This window comes from Alligator sinensis, unplaced genomic scaffold (genome assembly GCF_000455745.1).
Source record: "Alligator sinensis unplaced genomic scaffold, ASM45574v1 scaffold159_2, whole genome shotgun sequence".
Classification (NCBI taxonomy): domain Eukaryota; kingdom Metazoa; phylum Chordata; order Crocodylia; family Alligatoridae; genus Alligator; species Alligator sinensis.
The window spans coordinates 778,328-804,187 of record NW_005841992.1 but is presented as its reverse complement, the minus strand read 5'-3'; the positions used below and the strand labels follow the sequence as shown (position 1 = coordinate 804,187).

Here is a 25,860-nt window from a genome sequence, read left to right as displayed (position 1 = left end):
CAGCAGGACAGAGCCCCACTGTGAGCATTGCCGCACCCATATCCCGTGCCCCCCTGCTTCCCTCCCTGAGTAATATGCTCCCCCACCCTGGTTGGGCAGCTTGTCTCAGCCCCAGCCCCAATCCCTCCCCCACGCCTCTTCCCTCCTCCAATAGACTTACCAGCTGAATACCAATAGAATCTCTGAAGCGGCACCAAATCTTTCAGATCTGATTTGGCCAAACCGAATCAGGACAGTGATTTGAATCTCCAAATCATATCACTATCCTCCGAATTGGCCAAAGCCGAAGCGAATACTTGCTGCTTCTTACAGGCCTATTAGTCACCCCCTTGGCTTAACAATATCCTTACACTTAATAACTTATAATTATTTTCCCTCCATTTATGTAACTTTTAAACTTAATTTTATTTAGTAAGTCAGATTTCTGTAATACTTCTATAGAAAAGTCCTTTTATTAATTGTTGGACAGATAGTACCTACTGTCACAAAGGTTGCCTGACATTTCCAGTTGTTAGATTCTGTTTTTATTTGCTTAACAGTTTGCCAGAAATTTACCATTTGTTTTGAATTGTTTGTGCCAGGAGACTGGGAGCCAGAGAGCGCAGAAGCTGGGACTGTTTGGGAAAGGAATCTTGCGTGGTAGTCAGACTGGGACTGGAGATCTATTTTTTGGTAGATAGTATTGCTGTTGGGTAGAGAGAGAGAAGGAGGCATAGGTACTTGCTGAAAGAGGTGTAAAGACTAGGAACGAATGTGGGGAAAAGAGGAAACTAAGGAGGAAAAATGGGCTGAAGAGTCTAGCGCTCACTCCCCTCCAGATTTTGGAGCAGAACCCAAATGCCTGAATTCTGTTCATTTGCTGTCAGCAAACATCTGTGAAATCTTCTAGCAAAATGTGGCTCCCCCTCTAGTGCTGCTCCATACAGAGGAGGGCTACATGCTATTGCGATCAGTTGCTCCCTTAGCTTAAGAGGCAGGTTTCTGCCTGATTAACTAGAGCTTTCAATCTTACCGGTGACTCTAATGCATCTCAATATGATGCCACATTCGTGTGTTTTGTGTGTGCTGAGGGAGGGGTTGGTTTGGGTTTTAAAAAACAGGTTTTTTTGTAATGTGGAATTCTCTATGTTGAAAGAACATTATTAAGGTTGAAAAATCAAGCACTCAGAAGTTAGAAAATCCCAGAATTAGAGTGGCCTTAGGAACATTAATTTAATTCCCTTGCACATAGTTATTCTGATAGAGTGATGTTTTGTGGTTGATTAACATTTATTGGACCAACTGCATGGTTGGGATAGACTTAAACAACCTTTTGAGTACTATAGTACCCTTCCTCAGGTCTTTGGGAAAGAAGTAGATACAGTAGAGCTAAAATAGCAAATGGAAAACGGGCTCGTGTAAAACTCCATAATGAAGGATCACACGTGTAGTAACTTAACGTTAAATGTATCCAGTGTGATTAGTGTCTTTTTGTTTCTGTAGACTAGGCCTATCCAACTGGCAGCCTATGAACCAAATTCAGACTGTGAGGGGTTAACCTGTGGCCAATGGGCTCCTGCCCAGCCAACAACTGCCCACATTGTTCATGCTGCTGAAGCAGCTGCAGAAGTAGGGGTGGGGAGTAGCACAGTGGGAGGGGGCCCAGTCAGCTCACTACTTGCTGGTGGTGGGGCAGCTGGTACTGCTTGCACAATGGGACAGCACTGGCAGGGGTCTCGCGTGGGAGGCTTGCACTGCTCAAATGGTGGGTGGGGGGGAGTTGGGGGCTCACTTGCACAGCAGTACTGGGGGTGCTCATGTGGAGGGTTTGGTGTGGAGTGGGCTTACACTGCTCATGGGGCAGTGGTGGCAGGGAGGGGTTGCACTGCTGTGCAGCACGGGGCCTACATGAGGCAGGGGTCCTAGTAGCCGGCACTGCGTGTGGCCCCCAATGTTGTGTGGTCTGTGCAGTGAGCAGCCCAGGGCTTGGTGTGGTAGGTGGCTCCCAGCCGCTATGAAGTTGGGCAGACCTGAGACAGATGGTTTTCATTATATACAGCTTCCTTCTGACTGCTTTCCAAAGCTTATCATTATTTGTGAAACCAAAATGCACTCTTGTGAAATTTTCTTAGGCTTTTTCCACTTGCTTTGATAACTTATTAAACAAAAGACGTGCCTGGCTAGCTCTAATGTGTAGCTAAATGTTCAGCCAAAATTAACATTTAAAGCTTCTATTGCTCAACATTCTGAGTCAGGCATGAAACCAGTATTTTGACCAGTATGTGCTACTAACATTTTTCAGCCAACTTTCATTCTTTCTCTAGTCCCACCTCCCACTTCTTTAAATCATTACTGTTTTCATGCCAGCTGTTGCTTGTCTCCTGTCAGCAACTGAGAGCACAGAGGGGTTTGCTAGAGGGCTGTCTGTGTTTCCCCCTCTCCCTCCCCCTCTCTTTTTGCAAAGTCAACATCTGCTGTGTGACTGGAATGAACAAGTTTAAACCAACTTGTAGCTGCTATTTCAAACAAAGCAGTCCCATAATAACCACTCCATGACATAAATTAACTTGTCTTGAGGAGGCTTGTAGTCTATTTTTAATAGCATGAAGGAGGTTTGTGGTGTATTTATAACTAAGTCATTAATAAAATGGTGAATTTTGTTACTTATGCACATTGCATTCATATAAATTCACATACAATTGACATCGCAGCAGTTTATCCATTTTTTGCAGCATTTTTGTAGGAATTTAGCAAATAAAAATAATATTATTAACTGAGTTTTATGTTTTACAAGTTGTAGCCACACTACAATACTCTGTGAATATGCTAAACAAAACCAACATTAAATTTCTCACACAGATAATTTTGATTTCTACAGTGTAGAAAAGTTCTAAAGCCATAAATTATTCCTATATTTATCTTTACCATGGGTTTGGGACTTGACATCTGCTTCCAATTAGGTCTTGTTTCAGAGAACTAACTCTTTCTTTTAGAATATTTTTTAGTAATTTTTTTTGCATATGGTGAAAAATTTTTAAGTGGAGAAGGTACACTATATTTAATTTAGTAAAGCCCAGCTATTTTTCCCCTACACAAGTAAAATTAGCAAAACTTAGCATAAATTTGTCTTAATTTTAAAAAAAATTACAGTACTTAACGGGCGCATCTATACATCACACTACGTCACCGTATCGATGCACTAGGGCGAAATAGTGACCACGTGGCTCTATGCATGACTGGCAGCTATTTCTCCGTAGCAGTGCACTCCCCCTGTTATAGCACGCCACTATGGTGAAGTAGTGGCTAAAAATAACCATGCCCATGCATACGGCACAGTATGGGCAGCTACTGTGCCATGCTTTAGTAATTCCAAAAGAAGTATTAAAGCATGGCACAGTAACAACATTGCCATAGGGCAAGATGTAGACATGCCCAAGATGTATCAGTTTCAATCTTAAAAGAGGTGTCAAAATAACAGTACACTAATGCCTCTTTCTTTTATTGACTCCACAACAGTCATAGTCAAAATCTGGTACAAAATCACATTTGGAGCACTGCACTGTCTAAATATTAGGCTTGTGCAAAGCGGCTAGTATTTGCTTTGGATTCGGCCAATTTGGGAGACAGTGATTCGATTCAGTGATTCGAATCACTGTCCCGAATCGGGGAAAAAAAAATGTCCCGCTCACCAGCTGCTGCCAGGCGGGGGACGATTCCCGCTGCCCTGCGCTGTGTGGGGGGCTCTTCAAGGAGACCCCAGAAGCCCCAGAGCCACTGCAGCAGCTGGTGAGTGGGGTTTTGTTTGTTTTTTTTTAAAGGGCAGGGAGATGGGGTGGGCAGGACAGCCCTACGCGGGCTGAGAGAGCAGGCAGGAGTCACTTGTGACAGAGCCCCCCCATGCAGCATGGGGCAGTGGGGGGCAGCAGGGATCCCTGGCAGGAGCCAGTGAGTGGGGGCATTTTTTAAAGAGCTGGGAGCTGGGGCTCGGCAAGGCAGCCATGAGCGGGGGCTGGGACAGTGGGCAGGGGTTGGGCAGCACTCAGCAGGTCTGGGGGAGCAGGCAGGGGATGGGGCCTGGTAGGGTTCCCCCCATGGTCCTTTTTCCCTTTCACCCCTCCACCTTCCCTTCCTTACCAGCATGGAGTCCAGGTCCAGCTCCGTGCTGCAGCCAGCAGGCACTGCCCGAATTGCCAAAGCTCTCTGTATATTTTCCAAATTGATTTTGGAGAGCTTTGAATCAATTCGGACCTCTTAATTGGTTCCATGATTGGTTCACCAAATCGCGCCAAATCTCCTCTGAATTGAATCAGCTCCCAAAGCTTTGCACATCCCTACTAAATATTGTAATTAAAAAAAAAACCCGAACTATTTACTGCATGTTATAAATGGAATATGGTTTTGGCTGGTAAGCCTACAATTACATGTACTGGCTTTGTTTATTTTGCAAATGAGTGCAACAGATATAGCCACTGCATTTGCTGAGCCTTTTAGATTGTAGACACATTTTCAAATATAAAGAGATTCCTTAAGGAATGTGATGCTTTTTGCCCCAAGGCATGCCCCTGCATGTGGGTTTAGCACAGAGAAAAATGCTCTAGGTGGGGTAGAGGAGTCTGGGGCCAGCACCTGTGGTAATACTCAGACCTAGGAGGCACACTATCCCAGGGGTAGAGGTTTGCCCCCTAAAAGGGACACTGCGCAGTTTTCATTGTTATTGTTATGTTATAGCCCCGGGGCTTATGTTTATGTTGCTGTTTGTACCGGAGGTTTGGGATGGGGCTGTGAGGGGTGGTTAAGGAGGTCCCGTTAGCACCCGGGGGGGGGGCATGCAATCCCCTTGAACCCTGCTGGAGGCAGGATCAGGGCTCAGGCAGCTGGAGAGCCTGAAGCAGGCACAGAAGGCAAGTCACCAAGCACACAGGGGCCAAGGGCCTGGCACAAGAGGGGTGCAGCTAGACAGGGGCCAGAGGCCCAGTGCCAGAGGGGTGCAGCTATGCAAGGGCCCGGCACCAGAGGGGCACAGCCACATAGGGCCAGGGGCCCGGCACCAAAGGGATGCAACCACATAGGGGCCTGGAGCCCGGCAGGCAAGAATAGATTGAGCTAGTTCCTCAAAGCCGGGTCTGATGTGGTGGGCCTAGGCTAGAAGACCTAGCTAGATTGAAGGGGCAGAATCCAAGGAGGCTGATGCCCTGAGAGAGGAAATGACATCTATGTAACACCCATGAGACATAGGGCATGATCTAGGGGAATTAACCCATAAGGCTCGAGGTGCCCCGTGCAGCAGAGTACTGGAGTGTGGTCCAGCGAAGGACCCAAGGGCCAGTGAGTTCTTGTGGGGTTCAGTGGACAGGGGCCATGCGAAGGCCTGTGGGCAGCCTCCTGACTTACTATTTCACCATCAAGATGTGGCAGGAAAGACAAGAGGGTGCCCTTGGGGCAGAGCTGGTATGGTCTCAGAGCCACCAGGGGCATTATGGTCACCCCTGGGGAGCCCGACCTGTGACAGCTACAAATGGAAGGTGGTGCCCTTCCATGGTATGGTATGCAGCTGGGGTATGCTGCACCTTGGAGATTTCCAAGCATGCAACATCTTTTAGAAGACCATTACTAGATGGCATAGATTAGGGGAGATATGAGTCATCTTTAGCTTACAAGGGTGTTAAAGTAGTCTCTAGTTGGCTCCAGGGTCAGAGGAGATGCAATCCAGCTTTATAATCAAGGCCTGTTAGAAATATTGAAATATCCAATAACTAGACTACATAGCCCATCAGGATGAAGTTCTTAGTATAAAGTAGATTACTAAATTAATAAAAAATCTAATTATTCAGGTCACTTGGATGCACAGGAGAAAGGGAAATCTAGGCCTTCATTCAGCAAGACACTTAAGCATGTGGTTGATTTTATTTGTTGTCTCTTTCTGATTAGTGTCTTAGGATATTTCTATATCAGGGCAGTTACATGTCCTGGCTGGAATACTGCTGGGCATACCTACCCTCCTGCTCCTTCTTCCTCACACCAAATGCAGACATACACAACGGAGACTGCTCTGGGTTTGTTCCAAGCAGCAGATTGAAAACATGCCAGAAACTGACATCTCAGTTGCAGCTGAAAGAAAATGTCCTAGAACAGGCTCACATTGCCAGGTTTGGATCACATGAGTGGAAACAAATGGGAGAGGTGTTCAGAAATATCCCAGCCAGGATATATTGCTACCATAGCATGAACCTTTAGTGTCCAAGCTGGCCATAAGTGTTCCCTCACACTCCCTAATGATAGCTGGAATCATATCTAATGGAGCCTTATTTAGTGGAACAGACCATATGGGCCATATAAACATTAATTAAATGTAATTCAGTTCCTCTATGACATTTTTTGAATAATCCAAATCTGATTAATCCCTGTTCTTTCAATTTTTACATCTGTTATGGATATCTCTATATTAGCAGGGTATATGGGTTTAAAATTGGGACTAACAGGAATAAATGTAGGAGGAATTAGGAATTTAGGAATAATAGGAGAAATTTTTTGCTGAAGCTCAAAAAACCTTATGACAAATATGGAAAGACAAAGTTCCTTTATAGGTTACCATAAAGCACGGCAGTTTCTGAAAAACAAATTGCTATTAATTTCTGTTTACTGAAACAAGTGTTTAAATATTAGTATTTTTCTTTATTGTGTTACTTAGGCTTCTGGGCTCGGGAAATAGGCAAAATGATTGGACTTCAGCATCCTCTGATACCAGTTCATCACCAGTATGTTGTGACATCAACTATCCCTGAAGTGAAAGCTCTGAAAAAGGAACTGCCTGTGATTCGTGACTTAGAAGGTTCATATTACCTAAGGCAGGAAAGGGATGGGCTTTTATTTGGACCATATGAAAGCCAGGAGAAAATGAAAATACAGGAATCATGGGTAACAAATGGAGTTCCACCAGGTAATTAAAAAAGTACATGTGTCTTCTAACCTTGATAAACTGCAAATATAGTTAAATAAATATTAAACACAATAGCGTATTTCCTTTTATCACATTGCCCTGTGTGATGGGACATGGAAGCTATTGAAATTTTAGTTGCAACACATTAAATTTCTGTAGGTATTTTTACACAATATGGTTACAACTTCTCTGTAACAAGGTGAACAATAAGAAATAAGGTGCATGAAATGGATCTGTCCCAATCTAATCCAGTCTCACTGTAGACGGACACTGAGCTATTGGAATTAGAATCCAGTCACTAAGTGTGTCTATACATGTGTTCTGTGTGGGGGGAAGCGTTTTAATTAGAGCAGCTCCCGGACAGCTGCTTTAATTAAAATGCCACAGCATCGTGTGTATTAAGTCCTCGCACATTTAAAAATGGCCACAGGATGCTTTATCTAAAGCTTCTTCAATGGGGTTTAGATAAAGCACCCGAGCAGCCATTTAAAAAAGCGCAGGGGCTTAATACACATGACGCTGTAGCGATGCTGTAGTGTTCTCATTAGAACACCGAGGAGCATGTGTCTAGGCGGCCCAAATCCCACATTCTTCTATGCTACCTCAGTCTCTCCCGTGCCTTCGCAGGTACCCCATAATTAGACATGTTTCTTTCAGAATCCACCTGGCCATGGGAATTCTGGTGTCATAGCTATATCTTACAGGAATAATGTGTCATTTAAACCAGGACTCCTGGATTAGCTAAGGAATGTATTCATTTTACCCTTAAAAAGCTTTAGACAGGAGTCTCTTCTTACCTTCTTGGTCTGACTTTCTTTCTTCTGGCAGCAAAGTAGCTCCCATAACAGAAAGTGTTTCATTCCTAAAACAGATTCTAGCACCTACAATACCCATACAGTTTGACTGGGGAATTTCTAGGCTCTAGCCCTTCATTGGTTTCTGGGTAGAAAGTCATCAAAAGTCAATGGCGCTATGAGTAGAAAACCAATTGTTTTCCTATAATACAACAATTCCATGTTGAACTGCTTTATCATAGCTTCCCAGATGCAGCACTCCACTAGGAGTTAAAACCCTGTTATAAACAGGTGCTCAAAGATGCTCAATTCACCCTGAAATTTATGTTCAAAATGGTGGTTGAAATTACAATCTACCATTCACAAAGCAAATTGGAATTTGTCAGCTGACAGATATGTCTCCCAAACTATCACAAAAACCATAAAGACAGATGTAACCAGCAAAAGAGGAGCTTCCCATGCCATTTCTCCCTTGCATGTTAAGACCTTGCATCATTAAGGTCAAATAAATATAAATAAGCATACATAATATGACTAAGAAATCCAGTTATGCTTGCTTTATGTTCTACTGGTAGGTAAATGGGGGTATTGTGCATGTGAGTTTTATTACTTAAAAGAGAAAAGGCATGAATGAGCTGAGTACAGAATTAGATACTACAGCTGTATGCATTACTTGTATATATGTAGAATATACATAAGAGGCTTAACTGGCGAATTTTGTACCCTGGACAGTAGCACTGCTCAGTACAGGAGCAGCTGACATACATATTTGCAGTATATTAATGAATATACAACATGAATCAAATATTTCTCCAGGTTTTGGAAAGGAACTCTTTGAGTCCGATTTAGACAGAATAATGGAACATATAGAGGCTGCAATGGCAATGGTTCCAGTCCTGAAACAAGCAGACATCATTAACACGGTTGCTGGGCCTATCACCTATTCTCCAGACATTCTTCCTATGGTGGGGCCACATCAAGGTGTCAGAAATTACTGGGTAGCTATTGGCTTTGGGTGAGTAAATTAATTTCTCCAGCTTCTGCCTTTTACTTTTTAAAATAAAGCTTGTTAAAATGGCAGTAAATCTGAGCCATTTGCTGAGCCATATTGCTGGCTTAATTTTTTTAAAACATACTAAATGCCATTCTTTGATACAGATGACCTTAATCATTTGCACATCTGCATCCCTCATTTGTAGTCGTACTGGCTCTTTTCTCTTGTCATAGTTTCATAGTAAGCTAGGGTCAGGAGGGACCTGAACAGATCATCTAGCCTGATCCCCTGCCACAGGCAGGAATGAATGCTGGGTTCACAAGACCCCAGACAGGTTCAACCTCCTTTTGAATTTGCCCAAGGTAGGGGTGAGGACCACCTCCCTGGGAAGTTGGTCCTAGTCACTCCTTTAATCTTAAATGACAGACTGTTTTATGGGAAGGGTTCAAACACTCCTAGATTAGCTAAGTACTAGAGTAAGTACAGTGTACTAAGGGACACCAGAGGCAGGATGCTAAGGAAGAGGTGTACAAGTGATACTAAGTGTTGAAGGCTAAGGTGAGCAATACTGTTACAGAGGGTGTTGTTATGTTGTGGTAGTGGGTAGACACAGAGGATTTTGTGGTACTTGGTGAAGTTATATCAACATTGCCATTCATTCTTTCCTGCCCATTATGATCATTAAGATCTTGTCTTATTAACATTTTCATAAAACTTGGGCAGTCATCCTAGCCTCATTGAAGTCATTGGCAAGACCCTTACTGACCTCTGTTCAGTTATCTCACCTGATCATTGATCCTAGATAAATGGAATGAGTTGAATCTAATTCCTGGTAATTGTTACTGGAAGTACTCTGTTTACATTATTCTTCTAATTGCCTAATATGTAGTTCAAAATCCAAGGAAGTTTTTTTTCCAGTTTTCTTTCAAGGTACAAACCTTCACATGTAATATGGTATCTCATTAAGTTGTTTTCCTAGGTTCCCAAAATTAAAAAAAAGAACTTAATAATCATCTTGCTGTTTGGATTCAAGAGGTTTTGAAGTCTTTAATTATACCTGTAGTAGTCTTGCTGAAAGATTGAACTCTAGGAAGAATGATTTAAATCTTCATTCATGATTTGAAAAATGGGACTGGGTGTACAGTTAACAAATTTACAGATGGCACCATGCTGGGTGGAAATGCAAGCACTTTGAAAGATAAGATTAGGTTCAGAGTGACCTTGGCAAACTGGAGGAATGATCTCAAATTACCTGGTAACCAAATGAAATTCAGTAAGGACAATCGCAAATTCCTGTACTTAGAGCAGAACAATCATATGTACAAATACAGACTAGGTAACAACTGGCTAGGCTTCAGTACTTCAGAAAAGGACCCGGGGATTGGAGTGAATTGCAAGCTGATTTTGAAACAATATGCCCCTTAATACAGAAAAAAACAGTAGCACACTAAGTTATATTAACAGAAGTGTCATCTTCAAAGCAAGGGAAGTAATTCTTCCACTCTATTCAGAAGAGGCTTCACCTGAAGTACTGTGTCCAGTATGGGCCATTGCATTTCAAGAAAGACATAGACAAATTAGAGTCCAGTGGAGAACAGCAAAAATTATTAGTGGTATAGAAATATCGAAAATATGATTTATAAGAAAAGGTAGGAAAAACTACAATTCTTAGTTTGGAGAAGAGAAGACTGAGGAGGGATTTGATAACAGTCTTCAAATACCTGAAGTGTGAATATAAAGATGATAGTCATATACTCTTTTTTTTTCTATGGCCACAGGGATAATGGCAAGGAGCAATAGTTATAAATTGCAGCAAGGAGAATATAGCTTGGATATAGGAAGTACTTTTAAACTTTAAGAATGGTTAAGCATTAGAACTGTTACCCAGAGAAGTTGTGGAATCTCCATCCTTGGCATTTTCAAGAGCTGTAAGACAAGCTCTTGTCTAGGATGGTTTAGACAGGAATGATTCTGCCTTGACCAGGAGGTTGAACCAGATAGCCTCTTGAGGTTCCTTGCAGTCCTATTTTTCTATGATTTTATGATTCAATGAATACATTAATTGTACTGTTAATCTGTAAGCCTTGTCCTACATTTATAAGAGTGTACAAGACTCTCACATTGGACCCCTCTATCTGTTCTTCAGGGTCATTGATGCTCCATTCTCCATTTCTAGGTCATGGCAGAAGCAGATTAATGTTGTGATCTTTTGTGTACACTGTCAGTCTCTATCTCACTGTTAATAAATCAGGGTATTGTGACTTAGGTCTGAGTATAGTTAGTTGCTTTGCAATTTTTCCCTCTATTATTTGTTTGTCAAAAAAACAAGGTAAGTGCTTTAATGTGAAAACAAGTTAATACTGGTAATGATTGTAGGTAAATCTGGTAGTACTGTGTATTAAAGCTGTTCAGTATTTACCCATTTTCAGCTACTTATAACTTTGAAAAATGTTAGACTCTTGGGCTAAATTTTGCTATACAACCATATGCCAATTTCAGTTAAAACAGCTCAGTCGTTTCTAAGAATTAGGTTAGGGAAAATGTATTTGGCCCATGTTAAAAGTTCTGTTGACCTTTCCTTTGAAAAATTCTTGTGCCCCCAAGTTTGAAGTAGGAACTTGACATTTGTACTAGGGATTTGCCTTTTGCCATCCACCCGAAGTTAGCCAAGCTACAAGCTTTTGAAAACCTGCAGCCTAAATATGCTCAGTGGAGACTTTCTAGATCTTTACAACTGAGCCCATGTACAGATATTCTGCTGTTCTCTCGGTAGAAACCAGAAGCATACAAACATTCATGGTCTTTCTCCCAGACCAAAAATACTGATTCCAGGAGAAAAGTAAGTTGCTTCCCACCAGGTGGAAGTCAGTACCAGAAGAATTTCTCCTAGAAGAATGAATGTTTACACACTAGCCTTAACTCCTCCTAAGAACTAAGAGGAATGGAGCCATGGGGAAAGGCTCCTGTGTCTTCCTGAGACCGGGTCACCTTGGTCTGGAGAAGGTGCAAGAGGCAGCTGTTCCAGTCCTTTCCATAGACAGGGAGGGGAGGGGAGCCTCCTGTCATACCAGGATCCCCAGAGTGAGAAGCAGGCTGGGGGCATTGCCTAGGTACTCCCCTCCTCTCCCAGACTAGTTTTGGATGGGAGCAGCAGCTACTGCTCCCTGACACTTCCCCAAACCATGCAGTCCCTGGTTTCAGGAAGAGGTCAGGGACTTTGATGGCCCCCTCTGGCTTCTCCTTTACTTGTGTGCTACCCAAGTGGGCAGCAGGGGAAGTGATTTAGAAATGATTCCAGGAGAGAGAGTAGTGCAGAAGTTCAGAGCTAGTGGAGCTCTAAGTAAGGGAGCCTCCCAATGCCCATTTTCCAGCCCCATAGGCTTCCCCTTGCCACCTATACTGCCCAGCTAGCAGAGCCAGGAACCAGGCTTGGGGAGGTTCTCTCCAGGGTAGTGTGGCAAAACATCTCCCCAATTCTCACACCAGAGGCCCAGTCACTGGGAGCTGAGTAGAGGGAGCAGTGCTGTGAGCACCCTGCCTGTTTCTCACACTGGAATTTCTGGTGTGAGAAATGAGCATGGGATTTTGTCCCACTGCTCCAGTCTTCGCAAGAAAGTGAACAGCCCACACTTTCCCCAGACCACGATCAACCTGGTCTTGTGACGGCACAAGAAGAAGGGGAAAAAGGGCAGTTGTAGACTGAACATCTGCACTACTCCCTCTCCTGGAATCATTTCTAGTGATGGAAATTGTTCACTGCTAGAAATGAATGTTTATACATGGTCACTACTTACTAAAGATCCTGTCCATGGTGGGCATGCTGCAGCCTAGAACCGAGCAGAACTCTGCCCGAAGTTGTAGTTCTGGATCACTGCAAGCCACACCTTGTCTGTGCACCCAGACTTAAATGGGGATTCTGCTCCCCCCCCCCCCCCCCCCATACACTCTGCTCCTGAAATTTAGGCCATGTAGAAGAGGAAGCTGCCTGATTTGAATGCTGAGGAGACAAAAGATGGACTGAAGAGTAGATAACTTTAGGATGAGGTAGGAGGAAATGGGGCTGGACACCAGTGAGAGGAATTAGAATTGGGAGTTGCAGAAAAATTGGGACTGCCTGACCAAAAAGACTACAGCTAGGAGACTGGGGCTCTGAGTAAATGAGCAAGGAGACTGGGACTGAAGTAAGAAGTTTGGGGGTGGAGAATGGGAATGACTAGGTGAGGCAAATGGCACTGAGACAAGAAACCCCAATGATGAGGAAGAGTCGGGCCTGAATCACACAATTCCTCAGCTGTCAGGAAATATCTTTGAAACTCACTAGCAAAGTGTCTCATTCCTATGTAGTGCTGATCTACAGAATGATGCCTAGCTTTTATATATCTTTATTGTATCCTATCCCATTACTGAAGGCCCTTATCCCATTACTGAAGGGGAGAGGCAGCTAGCTGGCCCCAGCCCCTGGAATAGACTTACAAGGACAAATGGAGTCTTAAAAATAAAGGGCTGCCCGTCCCAGGTGCAGGCAGTGATTGACAAGGTTGGGCAGAAGTGAAGCATCAAGTGACTCAGGGCAGGATTTATAAGCCCAGGGCCTGACCCAGAGAGGGCAATCTGGCTGAAGCAGACACAGGAGGCAGAGCTCCAGGAAAGAGCCAGTCCGGGCTGCTTATAGATATGGTGACCATGCGTCCCAGATATGCCAGGACAGTCCCAGATTTTGGAGGCTGCCTTAGCATTCTGGCTGTTGGAAAAAATTGAAGCAAAAGTCTTGGCTTGGTAGGAATCTGCCTGCACATCCGCAGCTCCTGGTATGTGTGGGTGGGTTCAGGCCAGTCTGGGACTTTTGCTGCAATTTTCTCCAGGGAGCCCAGCCAGTGGGCTGCTCTCTGGTCTTTTGAGAGCTACAGGGTTGGGACTCGTGTGTGTGTGTGTGTGTGTGTGTGTGTGTGTGTGTGCACGTGTGTGTGTGTGTGTGTGTGGGCCGGTGAGTGTGTAGGTATGTGTCAGGGTGGATATGATTTAAATCACTAGTCAGGAAGCCTCAGTTTAAACACTGTTTTCTACAAAAAGTACATTCTTGTTGTTTGCTATAATCTTTACTAATTTTAAAGAAACTAATGTTTCTTTAATCTTTACTAATCTACAGAGGAGCCTCTGGGAAACCCATAAGATTGGGCCCCTAATATAGTCTATGGCCTGTTGTGACCTCTTTATAAAACTTGTCTAAAAAGGCTACATGAATATATTATCTTAAATAGTATATAATTCGAAATTCTAATCCATTTTCCATGATGATATCTTTAACATATCTTAAATTAAAGCTATCTTTATATAGGTTTCTTTTATTTAAAAAAAAAAGCATTTTAGCAAAAAAATTACAATTAAATAAAAAAAAATCTTATTTAAATTAAAAAAAAGATTAAAAATTCCCCAAACCATTGATTTTTATCCACCCTGGTGGGTGTGGGTATGTGCGTACGCATGTTGTCCTGCTTGGCCCCATCCCATGACTCCTCCATCCTGGATTTCCCTCCAATTATTATTATGGTCGCCCTACCTATAGAGGAAAGACTCTGTGCCACAGGAGGGCTGGAAGAAACCCTGCATCCTAAGCAGCAAAAGGTAAGTGTCTTGAACTTTTGTGTTAGTGCTACCATGGGGTGAGATTAACCCTGACGGGAACATTTTTTTTGGCATTTTGACTGGAGGACTGGATATGGCTGTAAGGGGACAATTAGAGACCACTGGGGTGCTGCAGGGGCACCCAGCACAGAGCACTTCTAGGGCCTGAAGCCCAGCAGCCTGTGTGGAGCAGAAACGCAAACATTTTGGAAGCAGGACTGTAGTGTGTCAGAGGACTGAGTACCTGGCAGCAAGGACTAAAGGGATCCAAACCTGGAGCCCACAGAAGGCAAGACCAGGGGCTAGGGGGCTCAGAGCCCACAGGGGGTGAGACCAGGGGCCAAGGGGCCTGGACCCTGTAGAGGGTTTGGCTGGAGCTCAGGCCTGGGGCCTGGGGTCCTGATAGAGTGGACCCCAGGGGGATGGACACAGCCAGAGTAAAGTGGGTCACAGCTAGGGTGCCTCAGCTCAGAAAAGGGCCTATCACCCAAAACCTCTTTTGTCCTCCAAGGGCAGCTTCCCTCTCAAATAATAACATCAAGGCATGGCAGGTGAGATAATAGGGTGGGACCTTGAGGGACTGCATGGAGTAACAAGGTAGGGGCCAAGTGTCAGCTGGAGGGGGCCTTTGCCACCCCAGCTCTAGGGCACATTACACTTACTGCTAGTATGAGCGAGCCCATAAAATATCAGCCCTAGTGACACAGGCCCATACAATCGATCTTAAGGTTTCTGTCAGCATCATGCCACATGAATGAATTTGCATTTTTCAGTTTGTTTTAAAAAAACAAGATGCTATGCACAAAACCCACTGTATTAAAAAAAGCAATATTAATGTTATAAAGTCAAGCACTGTAGAATTAGGAACTGCAAGAATGAAGGTTAGTTGTGTAACTTTAATCAGCTCCATTGTGCCATGTACATTATGATTATATTATCATATCCTGTTTTTTCCCCACAGCACATCTGCTTTATTCTGTATGCAGAATGTCTGGCACTCAGCAGATAAGCAGCAGTTCAATATTTTGTTCAAATTTCACTGTTCCCTCTCTGACCCTAGACCTGATTTACTGAATGCTAATCTAATCCTGATCTCATGACAAAATTATTAATTTCTTCCTGGGTTTTTCTTTATTACTCACCTCAGTACTTCACAAATAAAAATGAATTCATTTTTACAACATCCGAGATGTGAGAGAGTTTCCCACTGACTTTAGCTGTTGATGTCAGTGCTGAACCCTCCTATAAATCAGATTCCAGTGTTTCAACTCAGATGCAAAGAAACTGAGGAACATATGATTGGTGACAGCCTTTAAAAATTTTAGAGTAAGTGACTTGCTTAGCAACATATTAAGACTTGATGGCAGGAATAGATATAGAATCCATTTGTCAAGGTAGTGTTCAACCCCATCTCACCAAGAGACCATCCTTTATCTCTCCGCAATCTCATCCTTTTTTCATCATGCACCTTTCAGCTTCTGGAACAAATGAAGCAGGAATCCCATAGACAGGTTTTCTTCATTATACAGCCCCAGTTCATCCCCTCAGGCAGCCTGTCTTCTGTGCTGCCATAAAAATTAAGACAAAACATACAAGTCAAGATAAAATGTATAGGCCTTATCAAAACAAACCTATTCAGCTTTAGTTAAAGTTTTGTAAAATGTTAAAATATTTCAGTCTGCCATTTTGATAACAGTTTGAAAGTTTCAGTACTTTATCCTGATTCAGAATTAAACCAGATTCCAAATGTATGGAATTTCCCACAGGACAAAAATTTCACTTTTAAATGGGTCTAACCATTGTACAAACACACCAGGGGACAGAGCTTAGGTTACAGGAAAGCCCAATTCTGGCATTTCCTAATTTCTGCATGCTCGATCATACAATATTATTTTAATGTAGTTTCTGTATAAATTATACTATGTCAGACTATCCCTTATGAGCTGACCTTTTGCACCACACATGTGCCACAAAGGGATTGGATTTTAGCAGTAAGCAGCTAGCAGACAATTCCTGTAGTGGAAAGGGACTCTCTGCAGGCATGCATGTGGCAGAACCAACCGCTTCCTACAAGTGTAGTAGGCAAATTAGGAAAGAGAGAAGATATAGCAAGTGAGGAAGAGTTGTTATTTCTTAATTTTGGAGCTATTACAGAGTAGTTTCCTGGTAGTTTCTTATTCCTATCCATTCATGGTCCCCTGTTTTGAATGGAACTGGGATGCAGGGTAGTATTTAGTTTTGAATGTTCCAACTTTATTGGGAACTGGTCTAGGCTAGAGTATACTTGCTATTGTCCCCTGAATTTTTTTTTGTTCCTAAATTGCCGCCATAGTTTGCATTCAGGGTTGCATATTTGTTAGGAAAAAGTAATCTTGTGTCCTGTACTTCATTTTCTGAAAATCAGCAGTTTGGGAACTTACTGTAGTGTTTACTGGTGAGTTTTCTTTTTCTCAGAAAAAGGTGATGAAACTTTTATGACATTGTTCTAACCTTTAGGATAGAAGGAAGCTTCCTTTTCCAGGAATTATGATTGCCATCTGTTAGCAATCATACTTACTACCTTTTGAGCATGTGGAAGAGGAAATTTCCTTCAGGCCAGTGGATTTGAATAACCAACCACTGATCTGTAAGGTCCCTTCCAGCCCCTAACATCCATGAAACTATGAAATAGTTTAAAGATAATTTGTAATACTCTATGTTTTAGTAATAGTTATTTTGGATGATTCAATACCAGAGGATTTTTCTCTTTTAAAGATATGGCATTATCCATGCCGGTGGTATAGGAAAATATCTCAGTGATTGGATCTTCAATGGGGAGCCTCCTTTTGATCTAATAGAATTGGATCCGAATCGTTATGGAAAATGGACCACCACAGAATATACAGCAATCAAAGCAAGAGAGTCTTATGGATTTAACAACATTAGTAAGAAGATAATTTACAAGTATTTGTCATATTTTAAAAAATATAGCTTTGCACCTAGGTAATATAGATGTGAAATTTATGACTCCTTTTTACATGGTTTACTTTCTTGGTGAATGATATTTAGCATGCCTCTTGTCTTACTATTTTTCCAGTTGGTTATCCGAAAGAAGAAAGGTTTGCTGGGAGGCCTACAGAGCGAGCCAGTGGGCTTTATGAAGTGCTTAAATCCAAATGTTCAATGGGTTTCCATGCAGGATGGGAGCAGCCACATTGGTTCTACAAACCAGGAGATGAGATTGGATACAAGTCAGTGAAAGATTACTTCTTTTTTCTTGGTCAGTTGTCCTGAAAGCAATTTTTTTGGGTTAGGATTGATAGGAATTATATAATTACCACTCAGGTTATCTAGAGGAAGTCTATGAGATAAGTCTTCCTCCATGTTTAAATTGTGTGATTTAATTTTCTTTCCTTTAAATCTGTTTCTAAAGGTGTGCACATTCTCAAGCATGCACAACAAGATACACTGTAACTTTACCAACCAGAGAACCAACAGTGTTTCAGTCACATCTCTTCCTTTGCTCTGCACTTGATCTAAAGGGGATTCAATTATCTAACCTTTTCATGGATCAGTTTACTCCCCTCTGGGCAAAGAGTAAGAGAAATGGGTTCTTCCTTTCTGTTCCAACCTGCATACCTGCTTACAGTGGGGAATGTCAGGCAAGTAACCTTGTCTTCCCCTCCACCAGTGGAATAACAATTTGAGCAAAGTTCAGGAAAGAAGTAAGGAGCCCTGTGTGGATCAGCAAACTAAAGCCTTTAATAATCAAACCCACAATAAATGATTCAACAAGAAAGCCAGCTGTAGGTTTCCTCATGGTTACAAATTGAAGCAGTAAAAACTGTTTCTGTTATTTTTAATGTTCAGAGATTTTCTACAAATTTAACCATATATACACCATATGTAGCCAAGTTCAAGACAACATTGAATTTAAAATGACCCCCCTATAATTAGACTAACACACACACACACACACACACTAGCAAATTGCCTGTCAAGAATGACCGGGGGAGGGGACACAGCGGGGACAGAGCCCAGCCTCTGGCCCTGCACCCCCTTCCCCCCAGTTCTCATCTGTCTCCTCCCCAATTGCTTCAGGCCTGACCCCATTCTTCCCTAGCAGTTCAGGTCTGGGCCTCCTCCCCCGCATCATGGCGGCCTGACCCTGTTCCCCCTCCCCTCGTGCCGGCACTGGCTCCAAGGAGTGTTGGGGAGGGGAAGCTTGCCCTGCCATCCCCTTCATCCCCTCAGCCAGCACCCTGTGCCACCACTGCCTCCAGGGAGCAGGGCCGGGGGGCGGCGATGGGTGAGGCCAGCGCTGCTGGGCTCTCCCCCACTCCGTCCCCTCTGTCCCCACTGTCATGGTCACGCTCCGCCACCGCCTCCTGTCCAGAACGCTTTTGGAGCACTCTGATTGTTTGCCAAGACAACCAATCAGAGTGCAAATAAAGTGTTACGGACAGACAGTTAGACAGACTAAGGTGTTGTGTATGTGTGTATATATAATGTGTGTGTGTATATTTGGGAAATGTATAAATTAGTTATAATTTTCCATGTATAGAATCTAATTATTGGAGGGTTGTCTTAAATTCATCCCCTCCCATCACTGCAGTGGGGAAAGCAGTAGCCAGGGACAGGGGGCTTAGGGAGCAGGTGGCCCCCACCACTTGTACCCCCTTTAGCCCATGGTGCCTGTGCCCCTGCCACCTGCCCCCTTTGCAGCTTCTGTTCCTCTCAGCCTCGGCCCTCATCTGCTCCCCTAGGTCTCTGCTCCCTCCCCTCCCTGCAGCCTTTGCTCCCCTGAAGTTTCTGTTCCCAGCAGCCTCTAGCTCCTGCTTCATTCCCTCTTGGGTATGGAGTGCCTACGAGCTCTGATGCCTGCCCAGCCATGCACCAGCATCCCTGAGCCAGAGCTGCCACTGCTGTGTGGCCAGGCATATGTTCTGTGCGTGGGAGGGAAAGGAGCTGGAGCTGAGCCTTACATTATGCAGGGGGAGAGGAGAAAAGCATGTGGGGGTGGGGAGAAAGGGCCGATAGGTGCTGCAGCTCTGACTGTGGCCCTGCCCCTCCTCCCTCCCCCACTTTCCCTGCCGCCCTACCATACTTGTACTCAAATCTAAGATGTGTGAGTTTTTTCCTCATGTTGATTGGGGGAACTAACCTTCTCCTGGAGTCAGGTAAATAAGATAGTTTATGCATTAAAAGGGTTGGTTGTGATTTCCTGATAAAACATTTGCTTATATTTTATTTTGATGTTAAATGATTGTAACAATGGATTCATTATTAAGTAAGGAAAAATAATGGATAAGCTATTTAAAATTAAAGGGTTATCTCTTATGAATGAGTTTCAAAACAGATCATTTGAACAATATAGTTACTGAAGAGATCACAATAGCATGACTGTAGGTGTTCAAAAATATGTGTATCCTGTATTTCATGCTTCTAAACTTTTCTGCTTTAGACCCAGTTTTCAACGCACAAACTGGTTTGAGCCCGTGGGTCGTGAGTATCAGCAGGTTGTGGAAAAAGTGGGTGTGATTGACCTGTCACCGTTTGGCAAGTTTAAAATCAGAGGCAAAGATTCTGTTAAACTGCTGGATCATCTGTTTGCAAATGTCATTCCAAAGGTAAACAGAACTGTGATTAGTTTATTAACCCAGGACTCGGGCACACTGGATCTGTTTCACAAATGGAAATGTTGCAGCTATACCTTTATTTCTTCTCATAGAAATCTTAAGGAAAAAATCACCCATCAAAAGTCCCTTGGAAATACTTTTGCTACATTGCAGCTTGTGCAATTGATGTTATGTTGATTTAACTGAGTTGTCAACAACCCTTTGACAGAACTCTTTATATGAAGAGGGCCTAAAGGCATCTCAGTTGGAATTTCTTTAGCCATGTTGGAATAGCTCAAAATACGGTTGTCCAAGTTCTCAGGGCAGTGCTGCTACACTTAACAGTCAAAAGTGGAGCTCTCTCCCTTTAAAGAAGAGAGAGGCACTAATAGGGTAGTCCTTGTGGAGCCCAGGATTTTGTTTATATTTGGAGGCACATGATCCCTTGCTCCAGAAAGGGCTGCAGGGGGTTCACAGCATTTAGGAACACTGGGCTAGAAGGAGCTTTTGGGGCCATTGAGGATAGTCCCCTGAATTTGTAGACCATAAGTACCTGAAAAAATACCCCCAAACACTAACCCACAAATACAAGGAACAATATCCAAAATGCCAAGAACACCCTATAACAGGGCTGTCCAACAAATGACCCACAGACTGCATGTAGGGCATAAGGGGCTAGCATATGGCCCACAGGCCCCTGCAGTTACCTCTTCCATAGCCATGTTGCAGGAGGAGGCTGTGGGGCTGGCACATGCTGGTGGCACTGCCGTCACAGCAGGGGCAACATGCTAGCCATGTGGCACATATAGCAGGGGGCAGGAGGCTGCACATGCATCCTACGTGGTGGTGGTGGGGGGCATGGGATCCCAGAGAGGGCTGTGCCCCACTGGTGCTGTCCATGTGGCAACGGAGGAATTCCTGGGGGTCCACCCCCATAGGCTATGGCTGGTATGGTGTGTGGCCCTCCAGACCACAGGGAATTTGGACATCCCTGCCCTATAGCATGCCACAGGTAAAAGCAGGAGTCATGAAGGCACCACTACTGCCCTGCCACTGCAATAACAGAGAAGTAATTAGCTTATATATGTTCAGATGAACTTAGAGAAAGGACTGTATCCCATGCTACCAAGGAAGGCCAAAATCCTCACAGTCTGTGGCAGTCTGACCAGGGGAAAAAATCCCTTTTTGTCCTTAGATTTGGCCATTTGTATGATCTTGTCCACTCCAAATCCATTCATACATAGGAAAAAGAAAGGAATCCCTTGTGGAGGAGCCTATCAACTGATTGCATGGTGAGGCATTGCACCAAGCAATATCCATTCAGTGGCCTGGTCTTCCCGAATGTGTAACCACCCTAGGGATCTTAACACCTCTCAGCCACATCTTGCATCTCCACTGACACTGTATGTGGCCATGACAAACAATACCACTGCCTGGACAAATATCCAGAGATATGTAGCATCACATCTCACTGCATCACTCATTGATAGGTTTGGTATGAGGCAAGTTGTCTGTTCATTCTTAGCATTGCAGGAGGAAATTATGTAGGACTGCAAAAGTTACTTCCTGGCAGTAACCAAGCTGGTGTGGTAGCAATGTTACATGGAGAAGTTTGGAAACATCCTTTCCTTATTATCCAGACTGAGAACTGCTGTTTTTTATGGAGTCAGTTTTTCTTTCTTTGTGCATCTGCAGAAGTAGCTGTCTGTATACTTTAATGAAGTTTCAGAGGCTCTTTTGGGGTTGGAGAAGATTGAGTAGCAACAGATCATTATTAGGAGTAATGCAGCAACAGACACTGGTTCACACTTCCATAACTTGGTTCATGGAAATATGAACCAAGTTACTGCTGATTTTCATGAGACACCTTGTACACATGCTATCACCACTGTGCCATGCTGGTGAGACCCTTGTTTGTGATGGAAACATGGGGTGACCAGGACTGGCCCCTGAACCTTCACGTGAGACATCCATGAAGAGCTCCTCTTGGCATGTAAAGGGCAGAGAAGCCAGATGAGGGAGCCAAAACATTTCAGAAGCATGTTGTTCTTACCCTGTGGAAGCTGGCAACCCCAGACTACTACAGATCCACTGGCAAGCTGTTTAAGGTTGGAATATCTACCTTGCCATACTGATCATTAAGGTTTGCAGGGCAGTTAATCACCTAGGCATCACCTAGGCTTGTCAAATTAGAAATATTCCTGAAATAATTGTGGGTATAAATGGACAAGGTGTCCAAGCTGTGTATGTGTGATTAAGGGGACACACATACTCATCCTCTATCCCCAGTTGAAGGAAGTGACTGTAGTTACAGTAAAGGTTACTACTCCATAGCTGTGCAGGCTGTTATGTACCCCTGTCTGTCTATATGAGAGGCAAAATGTTCTGTATGCCTGGTTCATTTCAGAGTGGGCAAGCTGGTACGTTGTTCCTCCTAAGAACAGTCAACCCATAGGGTATCTGTGCCAACTCTAATTTTAGGCAAAATAGAGTTGCCTCTTTTGCATGATTCTGACTTGAATATTTTGAAGCCTTTTAACCTTTCATAGAAACTTAATCCATTCATCCACTGCAAAGTGCTGGTTTGCAGTTTTGTTTGTGCACGGGATGAGGGTGGGCTGCCCACTGTGGGCTTGGGGCCAGGGGCTGTGCCGGCCTCTTCCCAGCGGCGGGGAGCTAGGTTGGGGCTGCACTCAGAGTGGGATAGGTGGCAGTGGTGCTGGGAGGGGGCGCTACGGGGTGGGTTATAGTCCCCCTCCCAGCACCACTGTCCACCCTGCCCCTGCCCACCTAGAGCGCAGCCCCAGCCCCGCTTCCAGGAAGAGGCCAGCACAGCCCCTGGCTCCTAGCCCACAGTGGGCAGCTTGCCCTCACCCCACGCACAAATGCAGGGGCCACATGTCCCCATGCCTCCCCTGGGGCTGTACATAGCCGCTGGGAGCTGCCTCCCACCTGCATCCCTCTGCACCCCCCGGGATGAGCTACCTGTGGCTCCATCCCACTGCCTGCCCTGGCCCAGCTGGGCAGTGCCTGCCCTGTCCCTTCCCCAGCCCCAGCCTCACTCCCTCCCTCACCATGGAGGCCTTGATCTGCCCTTCCCCCCCCAGACTTCTTGGCAGGAAACTATTCTCCAAGCTGCTGAGCTGCATTCCTGGCTGCGTGCATGCTGCAGCTGTGCACATGCATGTGGCATTTATTGGTGACATTATTGGCTACACCTGCCAAAAAAAAAGCTGATTGCTGATTAATGCCAACTTTCCTTTTATCACTGTTATTACGATACAGACTGATATATCAGTGCACCTCTAATTAGTAGCTGTTTTTTCCAAACACAAGAAATGGTTAAACCTAAACAAAGTGCTGAAGCTAGATCATTGCCAGTCAAGGGTTAGAGCACAGGTGAATGGGAAGACAGCATCCAAAAATGCGTGCCCCATGGATTTATGGGAAAGAATTTGAGACAGTCTGGATTATTGTGGATGCATCTGTCTGAATGCCTTTGCTACATTAAACTCATAGTAGCAACAAGCATTAAAGCCTACCATGGGGTCTGCCCTACAGTCAGTGTGGTGGCTGCCTCATCATGTGATACTCAGTGGTATGTAGATGTATGAATTTGTACTGTGGTATGGGAAAAACTAAGGTTGAGCCCGAGCGTGAGAAGGCGGATGGTGCACCTGTCCCTTTGAGAGGGCAAGCAGCCTGAGAGGCAGCTTGCAGGTGGCGAGAGGGACTGATTAGGGGCTCACCTGACTGGAAGAGGGCCGGGCTTATGCCATATAATCCCTGAGCTGGAGCCAGACAGGCACTCCAGCCTTGAAAGCCATGAAGTGAGGAGCTCCTGGCTGCAGAGCACAGGATTCCTGAATTGACAGTGGAACTGGAAGGAAGCAACTTTGCAGGCCTGGGAACAAAGGAGAATTGCTTGGAGCAGAGAGGCTTGTTGGTGCCGACAGGTAACCTTTATTTTGTGTTAAACCCAGAAAGGATTTGGGTGTCTGCCAGAGGGCTGAGATGGTTTTGATTTAAGTTCCACCAGTGGTTTAGCTTCAAGACCTGCTGAGGGCTGGCTCAAGGCCTACTCAGAGAGCTGGTGGCCCAGAGAGGGGCTAGTAGCAGGACCAGAGGGTCTACAAGCCCAGCAGAGGGCTATAGCCAGAAGCTGCCAGGGCCAGGGTGCCTGGTGATCCCAACTGGCTTGGAGCAGAGGTAGAGGTCCAGGAGGGGCCACTGCTGGAAACCGAGTCCAGGGGGCAAGTTTGGCCAGGGAGCCTGGAGGTCTCAACTGGCCTGAGAGTGGGCCAGGGTTCAGGGCCCAGGAGAGGCTAAAGGTTCAAGAGGAACCAGTCAGGGACTGCCAGAGCAGAGGAGCCTGGAAACCTCAACTGGCCCAGGAGTGGAGCCAGGGCTTAGAAGGGGGCAAAGGTCCAAGAGGGACCACCACCAGAAAGTGATAGGGTCAGGGACCCCAATACCATGGGCCTGGGCAGACTAGAATGGTCTCACTCCATTAGAGTGAACGCTGGTTCACTCTAAGGCCTGTGGACAGCCTCCCTTACCTAACCTTCCTTAAGAACAAGACGGGGCATGTGAGCAATCAAGGGAGGAGTACATTAGATACAGAGCCATGCAGGAGCCACACAGCCACCAGGGGACATCACAGCCCTTGCAACACTGAGGTTAGCACTCTGTGAAGACAAAGCCAGTGTCTTCTCTCAAGATGCATCAGTATTACCAATAGGAAGAAAAAGAAGAATGACTGAACAGATTGAACAACTCAAAAGCCTATTGGTAAACATCTAGTAACCACAAAAAGTTAATTATTTAACCACATAGGCACAGTCTAAGTCAAGGGTGGGCAAAATGTGGCCCGCGGGCCATATGCAGCCCTCCACACCATTCTATCCAGCCCATAGGGCCTCCCAAAAATTTAGAAAATTAATATTTATCTGCTCCTGTCTGCCTGTCATGTGGCCCTCGATGTCTTGCCAAAACTCAATAAACAGCCCTCCGCCCAAAATAATTGCCCACCCCTGGTCTAAGTGGTGGCTGAAAGCTGCATACAGCTTGCAAGGGATTTAATTACTGCCTGCACAGCTGCTAGAGCCACTGCATTGATGCAGCTCCAGAACCCAGGGGTTGAACTCTGCTGCTACTTGTCCCCCTATCCTCTTGCCCACCACTGAATTTGGGATCTTCAGTCACCACTGGAGCCTCTAATCATCAACTGAAGAAAAAGATCAGGGGTGAGTGGTAGCAGTGTTCACCCCTGGGTTCTGGAGCTTCAACAACACAGCACCTTTGGCAACCGCACCAGTAAGCCACCACCCTACCACCAGATGCAAGTCATCCAGCCCACAAGAAACCCTGTGGGCTGAATCCAACCCATGGGGCCAAATAAGCTGAACAGCCCTCACACAGAGCATAATTCTGAGACCACTTGCCTAAATCAGGTGGAATTCTATAAAGTCAGTAGAGTTATACTAGAACAAAAGTTGCATGAGTATGTCTCGGACGGCCAGTGCCGACTCGAGGTGATTTAGAAATTGCTCGTTCGTCAGGGCGGGCTGGTGAATGGAGAGGCAGACAAGGTTTAATGGTTGCAAAAACGTTTACTTACGCCGCCTGCAGTTGCGACACAGATGGTCCGGTCGTCTGAACAACCACGTGGGTTGTTCCAGCTGGCGAGGCCCAAGCCAGTTAATCCGTCTGCAAATCAAGCCGGCGGGAAAAGGGTACGTCTGGGATTGCGCTCGGCGACGGGAAGAAAGATCGATAGGTGATCAGTCTATCGATCAGCTAGCCGCAAGTCAGATCTCTTTAGAGGCACTCTGCAGCGTGCTCAAAGTTCTTCAAGTTCTTCGACTTGGGCGGAAGTCGCACGGAATTTTAAACGGCTAGCTAGCCAATTACTAGCCGCCACGTGGGAATAATTTT

The 25,860-nt window shown here is 44.8% G+C and overlaps 1 protein-coding gene across 1 annotated transcript in view; it reads left to right on the top strand.

Annotated features, from left to right (window-relative positions):
- DMGDH (dimethylglycine dehydrogenase) overlaps positions 1–25,860 on the top strand; it is a 92,995-nt gene that overhangs the window by 15,991 nt on the left and 51,144 nt on the right. The window contains exons 5-9 of the mRNA XM_025201399.1: positions 6,668–6,916; positions 8,527–8,725; positions 17,081–17,250; positions 17,403–17,556; positions 19,770–19,935. Of these exons, the coding sequence (XP_025057184.1) occupies positions 6,668–6,916; positions 8,527–8,725; positions 17,081–17,250; positions 17,403–17,556; positions 19,770–19,935 (938 nt within the window). The remainder of the gene's footprint in view (positions 1–6,667; positions 6,917–8,526; positions 8,726–17,080; positions 17,251–17,402; positions 17,557–19,769; positions 19,936–25,860) is intronic.